General features: G+C 55.5%; 2 protein-coding genes across 3 annotated transcripts in view; one reads left to right on the forward strand and one right to left on the reverse strand.

Annotated features, from left to right (window-relative positions):
• Nucleotides 1-15,519, forward strand: part of mtor (mechanistic target of rapamycin kinase) — an 87,033-nt gene extending 71,514 nt beyond the window's left edge. The window contains exons 38-50 of the mRNA XM_060054800.1: nt 2,039-2,213; nt 4,683-4,818; nt 6,211-6,358; nt 7,318-7,440; nt 8,303-8,385; nt 8,828-8,900; nt 9,008-9,082; nt 9,493-9,628; nt 10,177-10,242; nt 12,314-12,394; nt 13,302-13,382; nt 14,349-14,454; nt 15,149-15,519. Coding sequence (XP_059910783.1) covers nt 2,039-2,213; nt 4,683-4,818; nt 6,211-6,358; nt 7,318-7,440; nt 8,303-8,385; nt 8,828-8,900; nt 9,008-9,082; nt 9,493-9,628; nt 10,177-10,242; nt 12,314-12,394; nt 13,302-13,382; nt 14,349-14,454; nt 15,149-15,164 — 1,299 coding nt within the window. The 3' untranslated portion in view covers nt 15,165-15,519. The remainder of the gene's footprint in view (nt 1-2,038; nt 2,214-4,682; nt 4,819-6,210; nt 6,359-7,317; nt 7,441-8,302; nt 8,386-8,827; nt 8,901-9,007; nt 9,083-9,492; nt 9,629-10,176; nt 10,243-12,313; nt 12,395-13,301; nt 13,383-14,348; nt 14,455-15,148) is intronic.
• Nucleotides 1-15,525, reverse strand: part of LOC132459247 (tumor necrosis factor receptor superfamily member 3-like) — a 276,712-nt gene that overhangs the window by 209,589 nt on the left and 51,598 nt on the right. The window lies entirely within an intron of this gene.

A 15,525-nucleotide genomic window follows, 5' to 3' on the forward strand; every position in this document is an offset into this window, starting at 1 on the left:
ATAATGTAAATTGTCAGGGTTCTGCATTTATTATGGGCTTTCCCAACCACTGGCCACCCAAAGCGCTTTACAATATTGCCTAACATTCACCCGTTCATGCACACATTCACACCCCGACGGCGATGTCAGCCACGCAGGGCGACAGCCAGCGTGTCTGGAGCGGTCAGGGTGAGGCGTCTCGCTCCGGGACACCACGACGCTGAGCTAAAAGGAGCCGGTGATCGATTCTAGCAACCTTCAGGTTACCAGTCAACCCGCTCTATCTCCAGAGCCACTGCCGTAGATGCCGTAGTGCTAGATGATTATGCTAAGCGTCCGTGTGTATGGAGGACAGTACTTCGTGAACATCATCATACTGTGCTGACAACACGACCGCTGCGGTGAAACCATGGATCCCCGATCGATCCCCGATCCATAATCACTGGAGGGGAGGGCTCCGCGAATACCTCCCACACTCGCTGAAACTATTGAGGAACTCTAACTTTTCGTCCCCCGGCGACAGCGGCCCGTGTTCCAACACGGCCCGCTGCCGGAGAGAGCCGGGGACGCTGGTGAGTCACTATTGATGAGTCACCATGGTAACGACCCAGCCAATAGTGGATTTCCAGAGAAAAAAAAAAAACAGCGACAGAGCACCGCAGTGTCCTCAGTGGTTCACTGTGTCCGCCCTGAGGCCTCCGGGCATCGCGCCACGCCTCAGCCCCGGGGTCCTTCAGAGGACGTTCACCGGAGCCCCGGTCAACCCCCCCCCCCACCCCCCCCCCAGCCCCATCCACCGCGCTTTAACGGCGTTTCTATTAAAAGGTAAACGGGCTGGATTTACAGCGCGCCCGCGGTGAACCGCTGAACGCCTCCCATTACCTCTCGCCAGGCCGGCGGCCTCGTACGGGGCTGACTAACGGCCGCCGGAGAAGGACGGGGCGACCCGCAGGGGAGAAAGTTGTTTAACAAGAGAGCGGGACTTTATGAGCCGGCCTGCACTCCCTCTTAAGTGCCCCCTGGAAGGAAACGGGCAGGCTGCCTCCCCTCGCGTCCCTACCCTCGTCGTACCCGAGGTCTCTGCCTTCGTTACGAGCCTGGGGTTTGTTCCCTGCCCCATTAGCAGGGCTCCAAGCGTAACCCGCGCTCACCGGCTCCCAGACGGCGCCTGCATTATTTAAAACGGAACGACAACACCGGTGCGGTCGGGGGGGGGGGGGCAGAGCGACCGAAGGCGAACACCACCGACGCCGTGCCCGCGAGCGTCGCTCAATACATGAGTTGGCGTGTTTCACGGCTGTTTGATGGGATAAAGGGGAAGGACTGTGGGGTTTAGGTTCAGGTTTAGGTCAGAGTGCGTTTTAGTGCGTATAGAAACAGCCCAGGCAGGCTTCCCAGCCTGCCTGGGCTGTTTCTATACGCACTAAAACTCACATCATCATCCAGGCCATGTGTACACTCGTGTAGGAGTCCTGCCGCGGTGTTTGCGGTGAGATCAGTGGAGTGACTTGATTCATTCCCGTGAACACTGGTTAGTATTCCCAGTGAGTGCAGATGGATGATCGTTTAAGCACACTCGGGGTGTTGTACGGTTTCCCGATTCTTTTTCTCCTAGAACCGACCATGACACTGCATGTTTACGCTCCTTCGGAGAATTGTCTCCGTCGCCAAATGCTGTCAAAATAAAAGGCCATGTATTTATTTCACGACCTACTGCATCGCGTGCTAATGTTAGTACGATGCCTCTGCAACGTGTTAATACTAATTAGCAGTTGTACCGCACCGTTCTATGCTAATGCTAAAAAAGCAACGGTACCAAAACATTGTGTGTAAATGCTAATTAGTTGATTGCGCCAAAACACTGTGTGCTGATGCTAGTAAGCCGCTGTACCTCTCCATTACATCTTAACGCTAATTAGCAGCCGTACCCACGCAGCCTGTACCGAGGCTTATTAGCAGCCCTACCTCTGCAAAGCGGGCTGACGCAAACGAGCTTCATCAAACTCTTCCTCGGCCCCTGGCCCCTGACCCCTGGCCCCTGTCCCTCCCCGGCCCCCAGCTGACGTCCCTGGAGCTGCAGTACGTCTCCCCCAAGCTGCTGATGTGCCGGGACCTGGAGCTGGCCGTGCCCGGGACCTACGACCCCAACCAGCCCATCGTCCGCATCCAGTCCATCGCCGCCTCCCTGCAGGTCATCACCTCCAAGCAGAGGCCCCGCAAGCTCACCATCATGGGTAAGGGTGAGGGGCCACAGGGGCCCCTAAAGACCACCATCATGGGTAAGGGTGAGGGGCCACAGGGGCCCCGCAAGCTCACCATCATGGGTAAGGGTGAGGGGCCACAGGGGCCCCGCAAGCTCACCATCATGGGTAAGGGTGAGGGGCCACAGGGGCCCCGCAAGCTCACCATCATGGGTAAGGGTGAGGGGCCAGAGGGGCCCCTAAAGACCACCATCATGGGTAAGGGTGAGGGGCCACAGGGGCCCCTAAAGACCACCATCATGGGTAAGGGTGAGGGGCCACAGGGGCCCCTAAAGACCACCATCATGGGTAAGGGTGAGGGGCCCCTAAAGACCACCATCATGGGTAAGGGTGAGGGGCCACAGGGGCCCCTAAAGACCACCATCATGGGTAAGGGTGAGGGGCCACAGGGGCCCCGCAAGCTCACCATCATGGGTAAGGGTGAGGGGCCACAGGGGCCCCGCAAGCTCACCATCATGGGTAAGGGTGAGGGGCCACAGGGGCCCCTAAAGACCACCATCATGGGTAAGGGTGAGGGGCCACAGGGGCCCCGCAAGCTCACCATCATGGGTAAGGGTTAGAGGCCACAGGGGCCCCTAAAGACCACCATCATGGGTAAGGGTGAGGGGCCAGAGGGGCCCCTAAAGACCACCATCATGGGTAAGGGTTAGGGGCCCCGCAAGCTCACCATCATGGGTAAGGGTGAGGGGCCACAGGGGCCCCTAAAGACCACCATCATGGGTAAGGGTGAGGGGCCACAGGGGCCCCGCAAGCTCACCATCATGGGTAAGGGTTAGGGGCCAGAGGGGCCCCTAAAGACCACCATCATGGGTAAGGGTTAGGGGCCACAGGGGCCCCTAAAGACCACCATCATGGGTAAGGGTGAGGGGCCAGAGGGGCCCCTAAAGACCACCATCATGGGTAAGGGTTAGGGGCCCCTAAAGACCACCATCATGGGTAAGGGTGAGGGGCCAGAGGAGCCCCTAAAGACCACCATCATGGGTAAGGGTGAGGGGCCAGAGGGGCCCCTAAAGACCACCATCATGGGTAAGGGTTAGGGGCCCCTAAAGACCACCATCATGGGTAAGGGTTAGGGGCCCCTAAAGACCACCATCATGGGTAACGGTTAGGGGCCCCTAAAGACCACCATCATGGGTAAGGGTGAGGGGCCAGAGGGGCCCCTAAAGTCACCATCATTGGTAAGAGGAAGTAGAGAGAGGGGCCCCTATAGTCACCATCATTGGTAAGAGGAAGTAGACAGAGGGGCCCCTAAAGACCACCATCATGGTAAGAGTCAGTGGCCCCTAAAGATCCCCATCATGGTTTAGAGTTGGGGACCATTGCTGCAGAAAAATAGGACAACCTTCCCACTGGATGAAAGCCGTCAGTAAAGCCCATTTCCCTTTGTCGTTTGTTTGACGGCGGACCCAATCAGCAGTGTGTTCCGCCAGGTGAGACGCCCATACCACCACTCAGACCTACTCAGTGTTGTGGTCTTCATCACACGCTCGTTGCGCCGTGGCATTCCCCCCTAGCCGCTGTGGACCCGTGCTGGACTGCAGCGGAGCCTTGATTTCTCCCTTGTTCATGGACGGGTGCTCCACCAAAAAGGATGGAGGAAATGAGTCTAACTCTTCCTGGCACTCGCCTCCACCTCCGTCAATAAGGCTGATTGTTTGTCCACCACCACGAGTCACTCCTCCAGAACAGCCTTCTTCCACTGGAGCTCGCTGCCGTCCTGGGCTGACCTGAGCCGGGTAACTTTTTCACTGCCGTCATCGCTCTTTGTTCAACGTGATTGGAGCCACTTAAGGGTGGCGGCCTTCCTCCCACGGGGTGATCAAGCCGTCTCCCTGAATCCCCGTGCTCAGTGGAGAACGGCCGAAAACACAAAGGTGCATTTTAAACAAAAGAATGTCGGCTACTGTGCAAAAGTTAAAGAGTGCGTTTTTTAAAAGTAACTTCAGCTGAGAGAGGCAATAAAAACAACAGGCGAAGAGAAGCACATAGTTTGGATTCTCTCCTTGAGATGTACTGTGCAGTTATAGCAGTTATGTGGAGTAAATGGGACTAATTTTCAGAAGTAACGTCACTGTTGACATAATGACCAATTGGGACTGTTGGTTCTTTGAACATCCTTACTGCACCGACAGCGATAAATTGTTTCTCCTTCTAGCAAATGTACTTTTTGTAAGTCACTTTGGATAAAAGCTTCTGCTAAACGCCTTAAAGGTGAATCTAAATGTAATTAGTGATGCAACTCATTTTGCAATAATGCCCGGTATCCCTTGGGTTCGGGTTATATCCATGGATATGAATGCGGCATTTATTTAAACCGGTTTCTGTGAAGCCCCGTCCAGCCAGGACGTGTGTCAGAGGGGCGAGCGCACCCCATGCAGTGAGGTCTCTGCAGGGTGAGTCCGGGGTCTCACCGGGCGCTGTGGTGTCTGTCGCCCCCTGCAGGCAGCAACGGTTGCGAGTTCATGTTCCTGCTCAAGGGCCACGAGGACCTAAGGCAGGATGAGAGGGTGATGCAGTTGTTTGGTCTGGTGAACACATTACTGGCCAATGACCCCGCCTCCCTGCGCAAGAACCTCAGGTAGGACCCCACACAAACACACACATTTATACACACACACACAAAAGCATGCATGCAGGCTGGCACGCGCACACACGCATTGCTTTTGACCTGCTTATATTTCAACTTTAATGATTTAAACATTCGGAAAAACTACAAATTATGCGCAGTGCCAGATCAAAGTTATAGTTTGATCTAGCACTCACTTTCCTCATAATATTTTATTAGCAATGTAAGGTACAAATCCAACAATTATTGATCTGATTGTGGAACTCCAATATTGTAATTGTGCAGCCCTAATGCGCCCGCATTAGGACACACACACACACACAGACACAGACACACACACAGACACAGACACAGACACACACACACACACACTATCAAAGCAGTTGCCTCACAAAGAGCATAGCTGGTGTGTAGTGGCTCTCTGGTTCTGTGTCCTGTGTAGTGTTTTATTTTGTTCCTGGGGCCGTATTACAGAAACTTCCTATCTTAATTTAGGAATCCTATCGAATCTCAGTTAAAGATATCCTAAGTAGGCGATCTAGCATCGACATTCAGCTTTTATGTCCGTTACCTAGCAACAGACGTGCGCATCGAATATTTTTTAACTATGGCAAGCGCTGTGATTGGTCCTCTGACTAAATCATTTCCTGAATCACTCCTCCAGTTTGACCTTGCACCTTATTACTTTCCACATTGTTTACTTTGCACATTAAGGACCAATAAAACACCAAATAAGTTTATAAAAGCTTTGGAAGTTTATTTACAACACTACTTACATGGTTTGTAGTCAACATATAAGGTCGATCGGGCGGTGAATTGCGTTGCGTATCCGACATCCCGACGGAGAGCTTTGAATGCTCGAGGGGTCTCCGTGGTTACGGAGTCGGATTACGGAATAAGCCTTTCAGCAAATATATTTCGTCAATCACCATTAGGTCAACGTCCACAATTTTGCTGCGCTAAATGTAATAAAAGAGCTGCCAACTCGCTAATTTGTAACAGTTAATGACGATTAGGAGAGCTGATGGGTCATCCTATGGTTGGGACAGTTTATTTGGGATTTTGGTAATTCAGGATATTTCAGTAATACACATTTCCTATCTGGAGTTAAGATAAGAGAACCCTGACTGTAGGATCTGCCGTTCTGTAATGACTTTTGTCCTGAATCTCGACCCTCACCCTTGTTACCATAGTTACCAAACGGATAAGATAGGATTTTTCGAGTTGGGACGATTCTGTAACGCGGCCACCCCGGTCTGTTTCTATGTTTGACCTGTTGTCACTATCTGTACGTCTCACTGGAAGAGTCCTCTGACTCAATGTGTAGACCAAGGTTGATGATGTTGATGATGATGTTGATGATGATGTCCTCCCCCCCCCCCCCCCCCCCCCCCCCCCCCCCAGCATTCAGCGCTACGCCGTCATCCCGCTGTCCACCAACTCCGGTCTGATTGGCTGGGTGCCCCACTGCGACACGCTGCACGCGCTCATCAGGGACTACCGCGAGAAGAAGAAGATCCTGCTCAACATCGAGCACCGCATCATGCTGCGGGTTAGACCCTCCTCACTAGTACCCCCAAACCCTGACTCATGACTAACCCCCGGGGTTAGACACTCCTCACGAGTACCCCCCAAACCCTGACTCATGACTAACCCCCGGGGTTAGACACTCCTCACTAGTACCCCCAAACCCTGACTCATGACTAACCCCCGGGGTTAGACACTCCTCACGAGTACCCCCCAAACCCTGACTCATGACTAACCCCCGGGTTAGACACTCCTCACGAGTACCCCCCAAACCCTGACTCATGACTAACCCCCGGGTTAGACACTCCTCACGAGTACCCCCCAAACCCTGACTCATGACTAACCCCCGGGGTTAGACCCTCCTCACTAGTACCCCCCAAACCCTGACTCATGACTAACCCCCGGGTTAGACACTCCTCACGAGTACCCCCCAAACCCTGACTCATGACTAACCCCCGGGGTTAGACCCTCCTCACTAGTACCCCCAAACCCTGACTCATGACTAACCCCCGGGGTTAGACCCTCCTCACTAGTACCCCCCAAACCCTGACTCATGACTAACCCCCGGGGTTAGACCCTCCTCACTAGTACCCCCCAAACCCTGACTCATGACTAACCCCCGGGGTTAGACCCTCCTCACTAGTACCCTCCAAACCCTGACTCATGACTAACCCCCGGGGTTTAGTGATGAGTCAGGGTTAGTGAGTGAGGATCTAACCCCTGGGGTTAGATCCTCACTCACTAACCCTGACTCATCACTAAACCCCGGGGGTTAGACTCCTCCCTGACCGCTGGTGCTCCACCACTGGTTCCACTGGTCTGACCGCTGGTGCTCCACCACTGGTTCCACTGGTCTGACCGCTGGTGCTCCACCACTGGTTCCACTGGTCTGACCGCTGGTGCTCCACCACTGGTTCCACTGGTCTGACCGCTGGTGCTCCACCACTGGTTCCACTGGTCTGAGCGCTGGTGTTTGTGGTTCAGATGGCGCCGGACTACGACCACCTGACGCTGATGGAGAAGGTGGAGGTGTTCGAGCACGCGGTCAATAACACGGCCGGAGACGACCTGGCCAAGCTGCTGTGGCTGAAGAGCCCCAGCTCTGAGGTACCCCACCCAGTGCACCACCCGGTACACCACCCGGTACACCACCCGGTACACCACCCAGGTCACCAACCAGGTCACCACCCAGTACACCACCCGGTACACCACCCGGTACACCACCCGGTACACCACCCGGTGCACCACCCGGTACACCACCCGGTACACCACCCGGTACACCACCCGGTACACCACCCGGTACCCCACCCAGGTCACCAACCAGTACACCACCCGGTACACCACCCGGTACACCACCCAGGTCACCACCCAGGTCACCACCCAGGTCACCACCCAGTACACCACCCGGTACACCACCCAGTGCACCACCCGGTACACCACCCGGTACACCTCCCAGTACACCACCCGGTACACCACCCGGTACACCACCCGGTACACCACCCGGTACACCTCCCAGTACACCACCCAGTACACCACCCTGTTATCGTACTGTAACCAGCTCTGAGCTACACCACCCTGTTAACGAGGTGCACTGCTCTGAGCTACACCACCCTGTTAACGAGGTGCACTGCTCTGAGCTACACCACCCTGTTAACGAGGTGCACTGCTCTGAGCTACACCACCCTGTTAACGAGGTGCACTGCTCTGAGCTACACCACCCTGTTAACGAGGTGCACTGCTCTGAGCTACACCACCCTGTTAACGAGGTGCACTGCTCTGAGCTACACCACCCTGTTAACGAGGTGCACTGCTCTGAGCTACACCACCCTGTTAACGAGGTGCACTGCTCTGAGCTACACCACCCTGTTAACGAGGTGCACTGCTCTGAGCTACACCACCCTGTTAACGAGGTGCACTGCTCTGAGCTACACCACCCTGTTAAGGAGGTGCACTGCTCTCCGTCCCCCAGGTGTGGTTCGACCGGAGGACCAACTACACCCGCTCCCTGGCGGTCATGTCCATGGTGGGCTACATCCTGGGACTGGGGGACAGGTAAGACGTCAGGGTCCTAGAGATCTCCACCCGCACCACGGACACACACCGTCACCACGGGGTCAGGGGCTGATGGTGTTAGCTCCAACACTCGTGGATAGTTTACGATAGATGCGACTACCGCATTGTCTCCCTCAATCGTCCATAATGTGAACCTTTATGCTATATCTATAGTTCTAATTTGTATTGAGACATATTGTCTGCTTGTTTCTTATCGTTTGATTCTGATTGTCATACTATTGTTATTATCATGATCCATTGTTGTTGTTCCTCCTGGGCTTATAAGCATTAGTATCATCCCCTCTTCTCTCTACTCTCCACTCCCCTCTTCTCTCTACTCTCCACTCCCCTCTTCTCTCCCCTCCCCTCTCCTCCTCCTCCTCCTCCTCTTTCTCCTCTTTCTCCTCTTTCTCCTCCTCTTCCTCCTCTTCCTCCTCCTCAGGCATCCGTCTAACCTCATGTTGGACCGACTCAGCGGGAAGATCCTCCACATCGACTTTGGGGACTGTTTCGAGGTAAGACTCCCCCCCCCCCCACCCCCCCTCCTCTCCCAGAGCCCCCCCCCCCCCCCCCTCTGCTCCCCCTGACCCCGCCCCCTAACTTCCTGTTCCTCTTCTCCCAGGTCGCCATGACCAGGGAGAAGTTCCCAGAGAAGATCCCGTTCCGGCTGACCCGGATGCTGACCAACGCCATGGAGGTAGGTACTGGAGGAGATGAGGACCTAAAGGGGAACCGTCTCGCTCTGCTGTATTACCAGAGCAGGGAGAACCGCCTCATACCGGGGGGGGAGCGTGCTGATAGGTTGGAACCGTTGAGGTCATCGGACCAATCACAGACCAGTGATGTCAACGGCCCAACGTTTCAGCCGTAGTGGTGTGTGTGTGTGTGTGTGTGTATGTCTGCGTCTGTGTCCCCTTGTGTGTGTGTGTCCATGTGTGTGTCTCTGTGTCCCTGTGTGTGTGTCTGTGTCCCTGTGTGTGTGTGTGTGTGTGTGTGTGTGTGTGTGTGTGTGTATGCGTGACCCTCTGTCTGTGTGTGTGTCCCTGTGTCCCTTTGTGTGTCTGTGTGTGTGTGTGTGTGTGTCTGACCGTCTGTCGGTGCGTGCAGGTGACGGGTCTGGACGGTAACTACCGCATCACGTGCCACACGGTGATGCAGGTCCTCCGGGAGCACCGGGACAGCGTCATGGCCGTGCTGGAGGCCTTCGTCTACGACCCGCTGCTCAACTGGAGGCTCATGGACAGTAAGCCGCGCACAACAGCATGCACAACAGCACGCACAACAGCACCCACAACAGTGGGGAGCGCAGACGCTAGCCCGGGATGCTAACCTAGCCTAGCTAAACAGGATATGCGATGGCAGCATCCAAGGCTAAGTTAGTATCTCAGGGTGAATTAGATTAGGTTAGCATGAGATGCTAGTTTAGCGTCGTAGGCTGGGTTAGCGTATCCTGGGATGCTAACTTGTGCGTTGTCGTTAGTGCAGTGTATAAAACCTCACAACTTCAGAGAGTTTGGCACAAAGTTATTTTCATGCCCAACATCCATGACCACTTCCTGTCTGGCCGCCGATTAAAATTGCCGGGTAGTTTCTTTGTCTACTTCAGCTCTTTGTAGCGCTGGCTGAAAGAAGGCTCTTTAGCGTGTTCTGTGTCGGCGGCTGGAAGGACAAGGCCAGTCTGGCTCTCCCATTATCCCCGGTCACAGTGAGAGGGCTCAGAGTGGACGTGTCCTTCACAGAGCCCTTCAGGAGTTATTAACGGCCGTAAACACGTTCTGCTCTGTATTCCAGCCAACACCAAAGGAAACAAGCGCTCCCGAACCCGGACCGACTCCTACACCGCCGGCCAGTCAGTGGGTGAGTTCTGGAGGGGCGGAGTCTTGTTGAACGCCACCGTGTTGAACGTCACGGTGTTGGACGCCCCTGTGTTGAACGTCACGTGTTGAACGTCACGGTGTTGAACGTCACGGTGTTGAACGTCACGGTGTTGAACGTCACGGTGTTGAACGTCAGTGTTGAACGCCACTGTGTTGAACGTTACGGTGTTGAACGCCACTGTGTTGAACGTCACGGTGTTGAACGCAACGATGTTGAACGTTACGGTGTTGAACGTCACGGTGTTGAACGTCACTGTGTTGAACGTCACGGTGTTGAACGTCACGGTGTTGAACGTCACGGTGTTGAACGTCACGATGTTGAACGTTACGGTGTTGAACGCCACTGTGTTGAACGTCACGGTGTTGAACGCAACGATGTTGAACGTCACGGTGTTGAACGTCACGGTGTTGAACGTCACGGTGTTGAACGTCACGGTGTTGAACGTCGGTGTTGAACGTCACGATGTTGAACGTCACGGTGTTGAACGTCACGGTGTTGAACGTCGGTGTTGAACGTCACGGTGTTGAACGTCACGGTGTTGAACGTCGGTGTTGAACGTCACGGTGTTGTACGTCACGGTGTTGAACGTCACGGTGTTGTACGTCACGGTGTTGAACGTCACGGTGTTGAACGTCACGGTGTTGAACGTCAGTGTTGAACGTCACGGTGTTGAACGTCAGTGTTGAACGCCACGATGTTGAACGTCACGGTGTTGAACGCAACGATGTTGAACGTTACGGTGTTGAACGTCACGGTGTTGAACGCAACGATGTTGAACGTCTGTGTTGAACGTCACGGTGTTGAACGTCACGGTGTTGAACGTCAGTGTTGAACGTCACGGTGTTGAACGTCACGGTGTTGAACGTCACGGTGTTGAACGTCACGGTGTTGAACGTCACGGTGTTGAACGTCAGTGTTGAACGTCACGGTGTTGAACGTCACGGTGTTGAACGTCAGTGTTGAACGTCACGGTGTTGTACGTCACGGTGTTGAACGTCACGGTGTTGAACGTCACGGTGTTGAACGTCAGTGTTGAACGTCACGGTGTTGTACGTCACGGTGTTGAACGTCACGGTGTTGAACGTCACTGTGTTGAACGTCAGTGTTGAACGTCACGGTGTTGAACGTCGGTGTTGAACGTCACGGTGTTGAACGTCGGTGTTGAACGTCAGTGTTGAACGTCACGGTGTTGAACGTCACGGTGTTGAACGTCGGTGTTGAACGTCACGGTGTTGAACGTCGGTGTTGAACGTCACGGTGTTGAACGTCGGTGTTGAACGTCAGTGTTGAACGTCACGGTGTTGAACGTCGGTGTTGAACGTCACGGTGTTGTACGTCACGGTGTTGAACGTCGGTGTTGAACGTCACGGTGTTGAACGTCACGGTGTTGAACGTCACGGTGTTGAACGTCTCGTGTTGAACGTCACGGTGTTGAACGTCACGGTGTTGAACGCAACGATGTTGAACGTCACGGTGTTGAACGTCACGGTGTTGAACGTCACGGTGTTGAACGTCACGGTGTTGAACGTCACGGTGTTGAACGTCACGGTGTTGAACGTCACGGTGTTGAACGCCTCGTGTTGAACGTCTCGTGTTGAACGTCACGGTGTTGAACGTCACTGTGTTGAACGTCACGGTGTTCAATGCCGGTCTTGAACGCCACAGTGTTGAACGTCAGGTTGCTGAGCGTCAGGGTGTTGAGGGTTGGCTCTGAGCGTCAGGGTGTTGAGGGTTGGCTCTGAGCGTCAGGGTGTTGAGGGTTGGCTCTGAGCGTCAGGGTGTTGAGGGTTGGCTCTGAGCGTCAGGGTGTTGAGGGTTGGCTCTGAGCGTCAGGGTGTTGAGGGTTGGCTCTGAGCGTCAGGGTGTTGAGGGTTGGCTCTGAGCGTCAGGGTGTTGAGGGTTGGCTCTGAGCGTCAGGGTGTTGAGGGTTGGCTCTGAGCGTCAGGGTGTTGAGGGTTGGCTCTGAGCGTCAGGGTGTTGAGGGTTGGCTCTGAGCGTCAGGGTGTTGAGGGTTGGCTCTGAGCGTTGTGTGTGTTCTCTGTCCATTCAGAGGCTCTGGAAGGTATCGACCTGGGAGAGACCACCCATAAGAAAGCAGGGACCACCGTGCCGGAGTCCATCCACTCCTTCAGTGAGTATCTGTGCGCGTGTATTTGTGTGTGTTTGTGTGCCTTAGAGTGGCTTCCACCCACTCGGCAGCGTCCTGTCTGTGGAGTATACGTATTAAGAATATATTATATAATACACAAAATGTAATTAGTGGTTCTTGTTCCATTCAGCCGCCTGCTACCATTTCCATTTGTTTAGTTTTGTGTAACAGAATTGCAATCAGCAGGACTGCTCTGCTGGTGGTCAGCCAGCTCAGTCTGGCTGACATTTATTCCAATCAAACTCGGCAATCTTACCCACAGCAATCTGCACGCAATTTGTCTGCTGAAATGCAGTTTTGTATGAAAATTGACTTTTGTGTGTGTGTGTCTGTCTGTCTGTCTGTCTGTCTGTCTGTCTGTCTGTCTGTCTGTCTGTCTGTCTGTCTGTCTGTCTGTCTGTCTGTCTGTCTGTCTGTCTGTCTGTCTGTCTGTCTGTCTGTCTGTCTGTCTGTCTGTCTGTCTGTCTGTCTGTCTGTCTGTCTGTCTGTCTGTCTGTCTGTCTGTCTGTCTGTCTGTCTGTCTGTCTGTCTGTCTGTCTGTCTGTCTGTCTGTCTGTCTGTCTGTCTGTCTGTCTGTCTGTCTGTCTGTCTGTCTGTCTGTCTGTCTGTCTGTCTGTCTGTCTGTCTGTCTGTCTGTCTGTCTGTCTGTCTGTCTGTCTGTCTGTCTGTCTGTCTGTCTGTCTGTGTGTGTGTGTGTGTGTGTGTGTGTGTGTGTGTGTGTGTGTGTGTGTGTGTGTGTGTGTGTGTGTGTGTGTGTGTGTGTGTGTGTGTGTGTGTGTGTGTGTGTGTGTGTGTGTGTGTGTGTGTGTGTGTGTGTGTGTGTGTGTGTGTGTGTGTGTGTGTGTGTGTGTGTGTGTGTGTGTGTGTGTGCGTGTGTGCGTGCGTGTAGTCGGGGATGGGCTGGTGCAGCCTGAGGCTCTGAACAAGAAGGCCATCCAGATCATCAACCGGGTCCGAGACAAACTGACAGGTGAGACCCTCACCCCCCCACCATCTACCCCCACCACCATCTACCCCCACCACCATCTACCCCCACCACCATCTACCCCCACCACCACCATCTACCCCCACCACCACCATCTACCCCCACCACCATCTACCCCCACCACCACCATCTACCCCCACCACCATCTACCCCCACCACCATCTACCCCCACCACCACCATCTACCCCCACCACCATCTACCCCCACCACCATCTACCCCCACCACCACCATCTACCCCCACCACCACCACCTACCCCCACCACCATCTACCCCCACCACCATCTACCCCCACCACCATCTACCCCCACCACCATCTACCCCCACCACCACCTACCCCCACCACCACCATCTACCCCCACCACCACCATCTACCCCCACCACCACCTACCCCCACCACCATCTACCACCATCACCACCTACCCCCACCACCATCTACCCCCACCACCTACCCCCACCACCACCTACCCCCACCACCATCTACCCCCACCACCACCTACCCCCCCCACCATCTACCCCCACCACCACCATCTACCCCCACCACCACCATCTACCCCCACCACCTACCCCCCCCACCATCTACCCCCACCACCACCATCTACCCCCACCACCATCTACCCCCACCACCATCTACCCCCACCACCACCATCTACCCCCACCACCATCTACCCCCACCACCACCATCTACCCCCACCACCACCATCTACCCCCACCACCATCTGCCCCCACCACCATCTACCCCCACCACCATCTACCCCCACCACCATCTACCCCCACCACCACCATCTACCCCCACCACCATCTACCCCCACCACCATCTGCCACAACAGGCCGATTTTCAAATCGGCCTGTTGCGGCTAACCAATCACACCTGGTGGTGTAATAGGTCCCCTTTAAGACGAAGCCCCTCCCCCCGGCCGCGTTCTGATTGGTTGTGTGTCTCTCCCGTGCAGGGCGGGACTTCTCCCACGACGAGACCCTGGACGTGCCCACCCAGGTGGAGCTGCTCATCAAGCAGGCCACCAGCCACGAGAACCTGTGCCAGTGCTACATCGGCTGGTCAGTACCCCCCCTCTGTCTCCCCCTCCCCCCTCCCTCTGTCTCCCCCTCCCCCCTCCCTCTGTCTCCCCCTCCCCCCTCCCTCTGTCTCCCCCTCCTCCCTCCCTCTGTCTCCCTCCCCTGTCTCTCCCTCCCTCTGTCCCCCCTCCCTCTGTCTCCCCCTCCCCCCTCCCTCTGTCTCCCCCTCCCCCCTCCCTCTGTCTCCCCCTCCCCCCTCCCTCGGTCTCCCCCTCCTCCCTCCCTCTGTCTCCCTCCCCTGTCTCTCCCTCCCTCTGTCCCCCCCTCCCTCTGTCTCCCCCTCCCTCTCTCATCCTCTGTCACCCCCTCCCTCCCTCTGTCTCCCCCCCTGTCTCCCCCTCCTCCCTCCCTCTCTCTCCCCCTCCTCCCTCCCTCTCTCCCCCTCCCCCCTCCCCCTCCCCCCTCCTCCCTCCCTCTGTCTCCCCCCTCCCTCTGTCCCCCCACTCCCTCCCTCTGTCCCCCCCCCCCCCCTCCCTCTGTCTCCCCCCTCCTCCCTCCCTTCCCCCTCCTCCTTCCATCTGTCTCCCCCTTCCCTCCCCCTTCTCCCTCCTCCCTCTGTCTCCCCCCTCCTGGGCTCCGTATCCTCCTCCCTGAAAACTCCAAACTGTGCAGGACATACAAAATGGTGGACGTGAAGCGAGTCTCCTGATTGGTCCGTCGTCTCCTCTGTCCCCAGGTGTCCATTTTGGTAAAAGGCGTTTTCCGGCGGCGAGTCGCTCCTATTGGAGCAGAGCGAGAGGAGTCAGCGGAGAGGCGGGGCTTCCACCGCGGCGGCGGCCGGCTGAACATCCAACTCTCCCGCTCTTCATTGTTGCCGTTACTTTTATTAGTATCAGACATTTTTATCTTATCTTACGACGGCCAGGGTCGCCTCTGAGCTAACCCGGTTAGCATTAGCTTTAGCCCCTCCGCGCTTCCTCACGGGGTTGTCGACGGCAACGCTGTCCCACGCCGGGGCTGACCACGCCTCCCTCGCCACGCCGCCCAGAGCTCCTCCCACACACACACACACACACACCACCCCCCTGTTGTATGTTATTGTGTATTAACGTG

The sequence above is a fragment of the Gadus macrocephalus genome, chromosome 1 (genome assembly GCF_031168955.1).
Source record: "Gadus macrocephalus chromosome 1, ASM3116895v1".
Classification (NCBI taxonomy): Eukaryota; Metazoa; Chordata; class Actinopteri; order Gadiformes; family Gadidae; genus Gadus; species Gadus macrocephalus.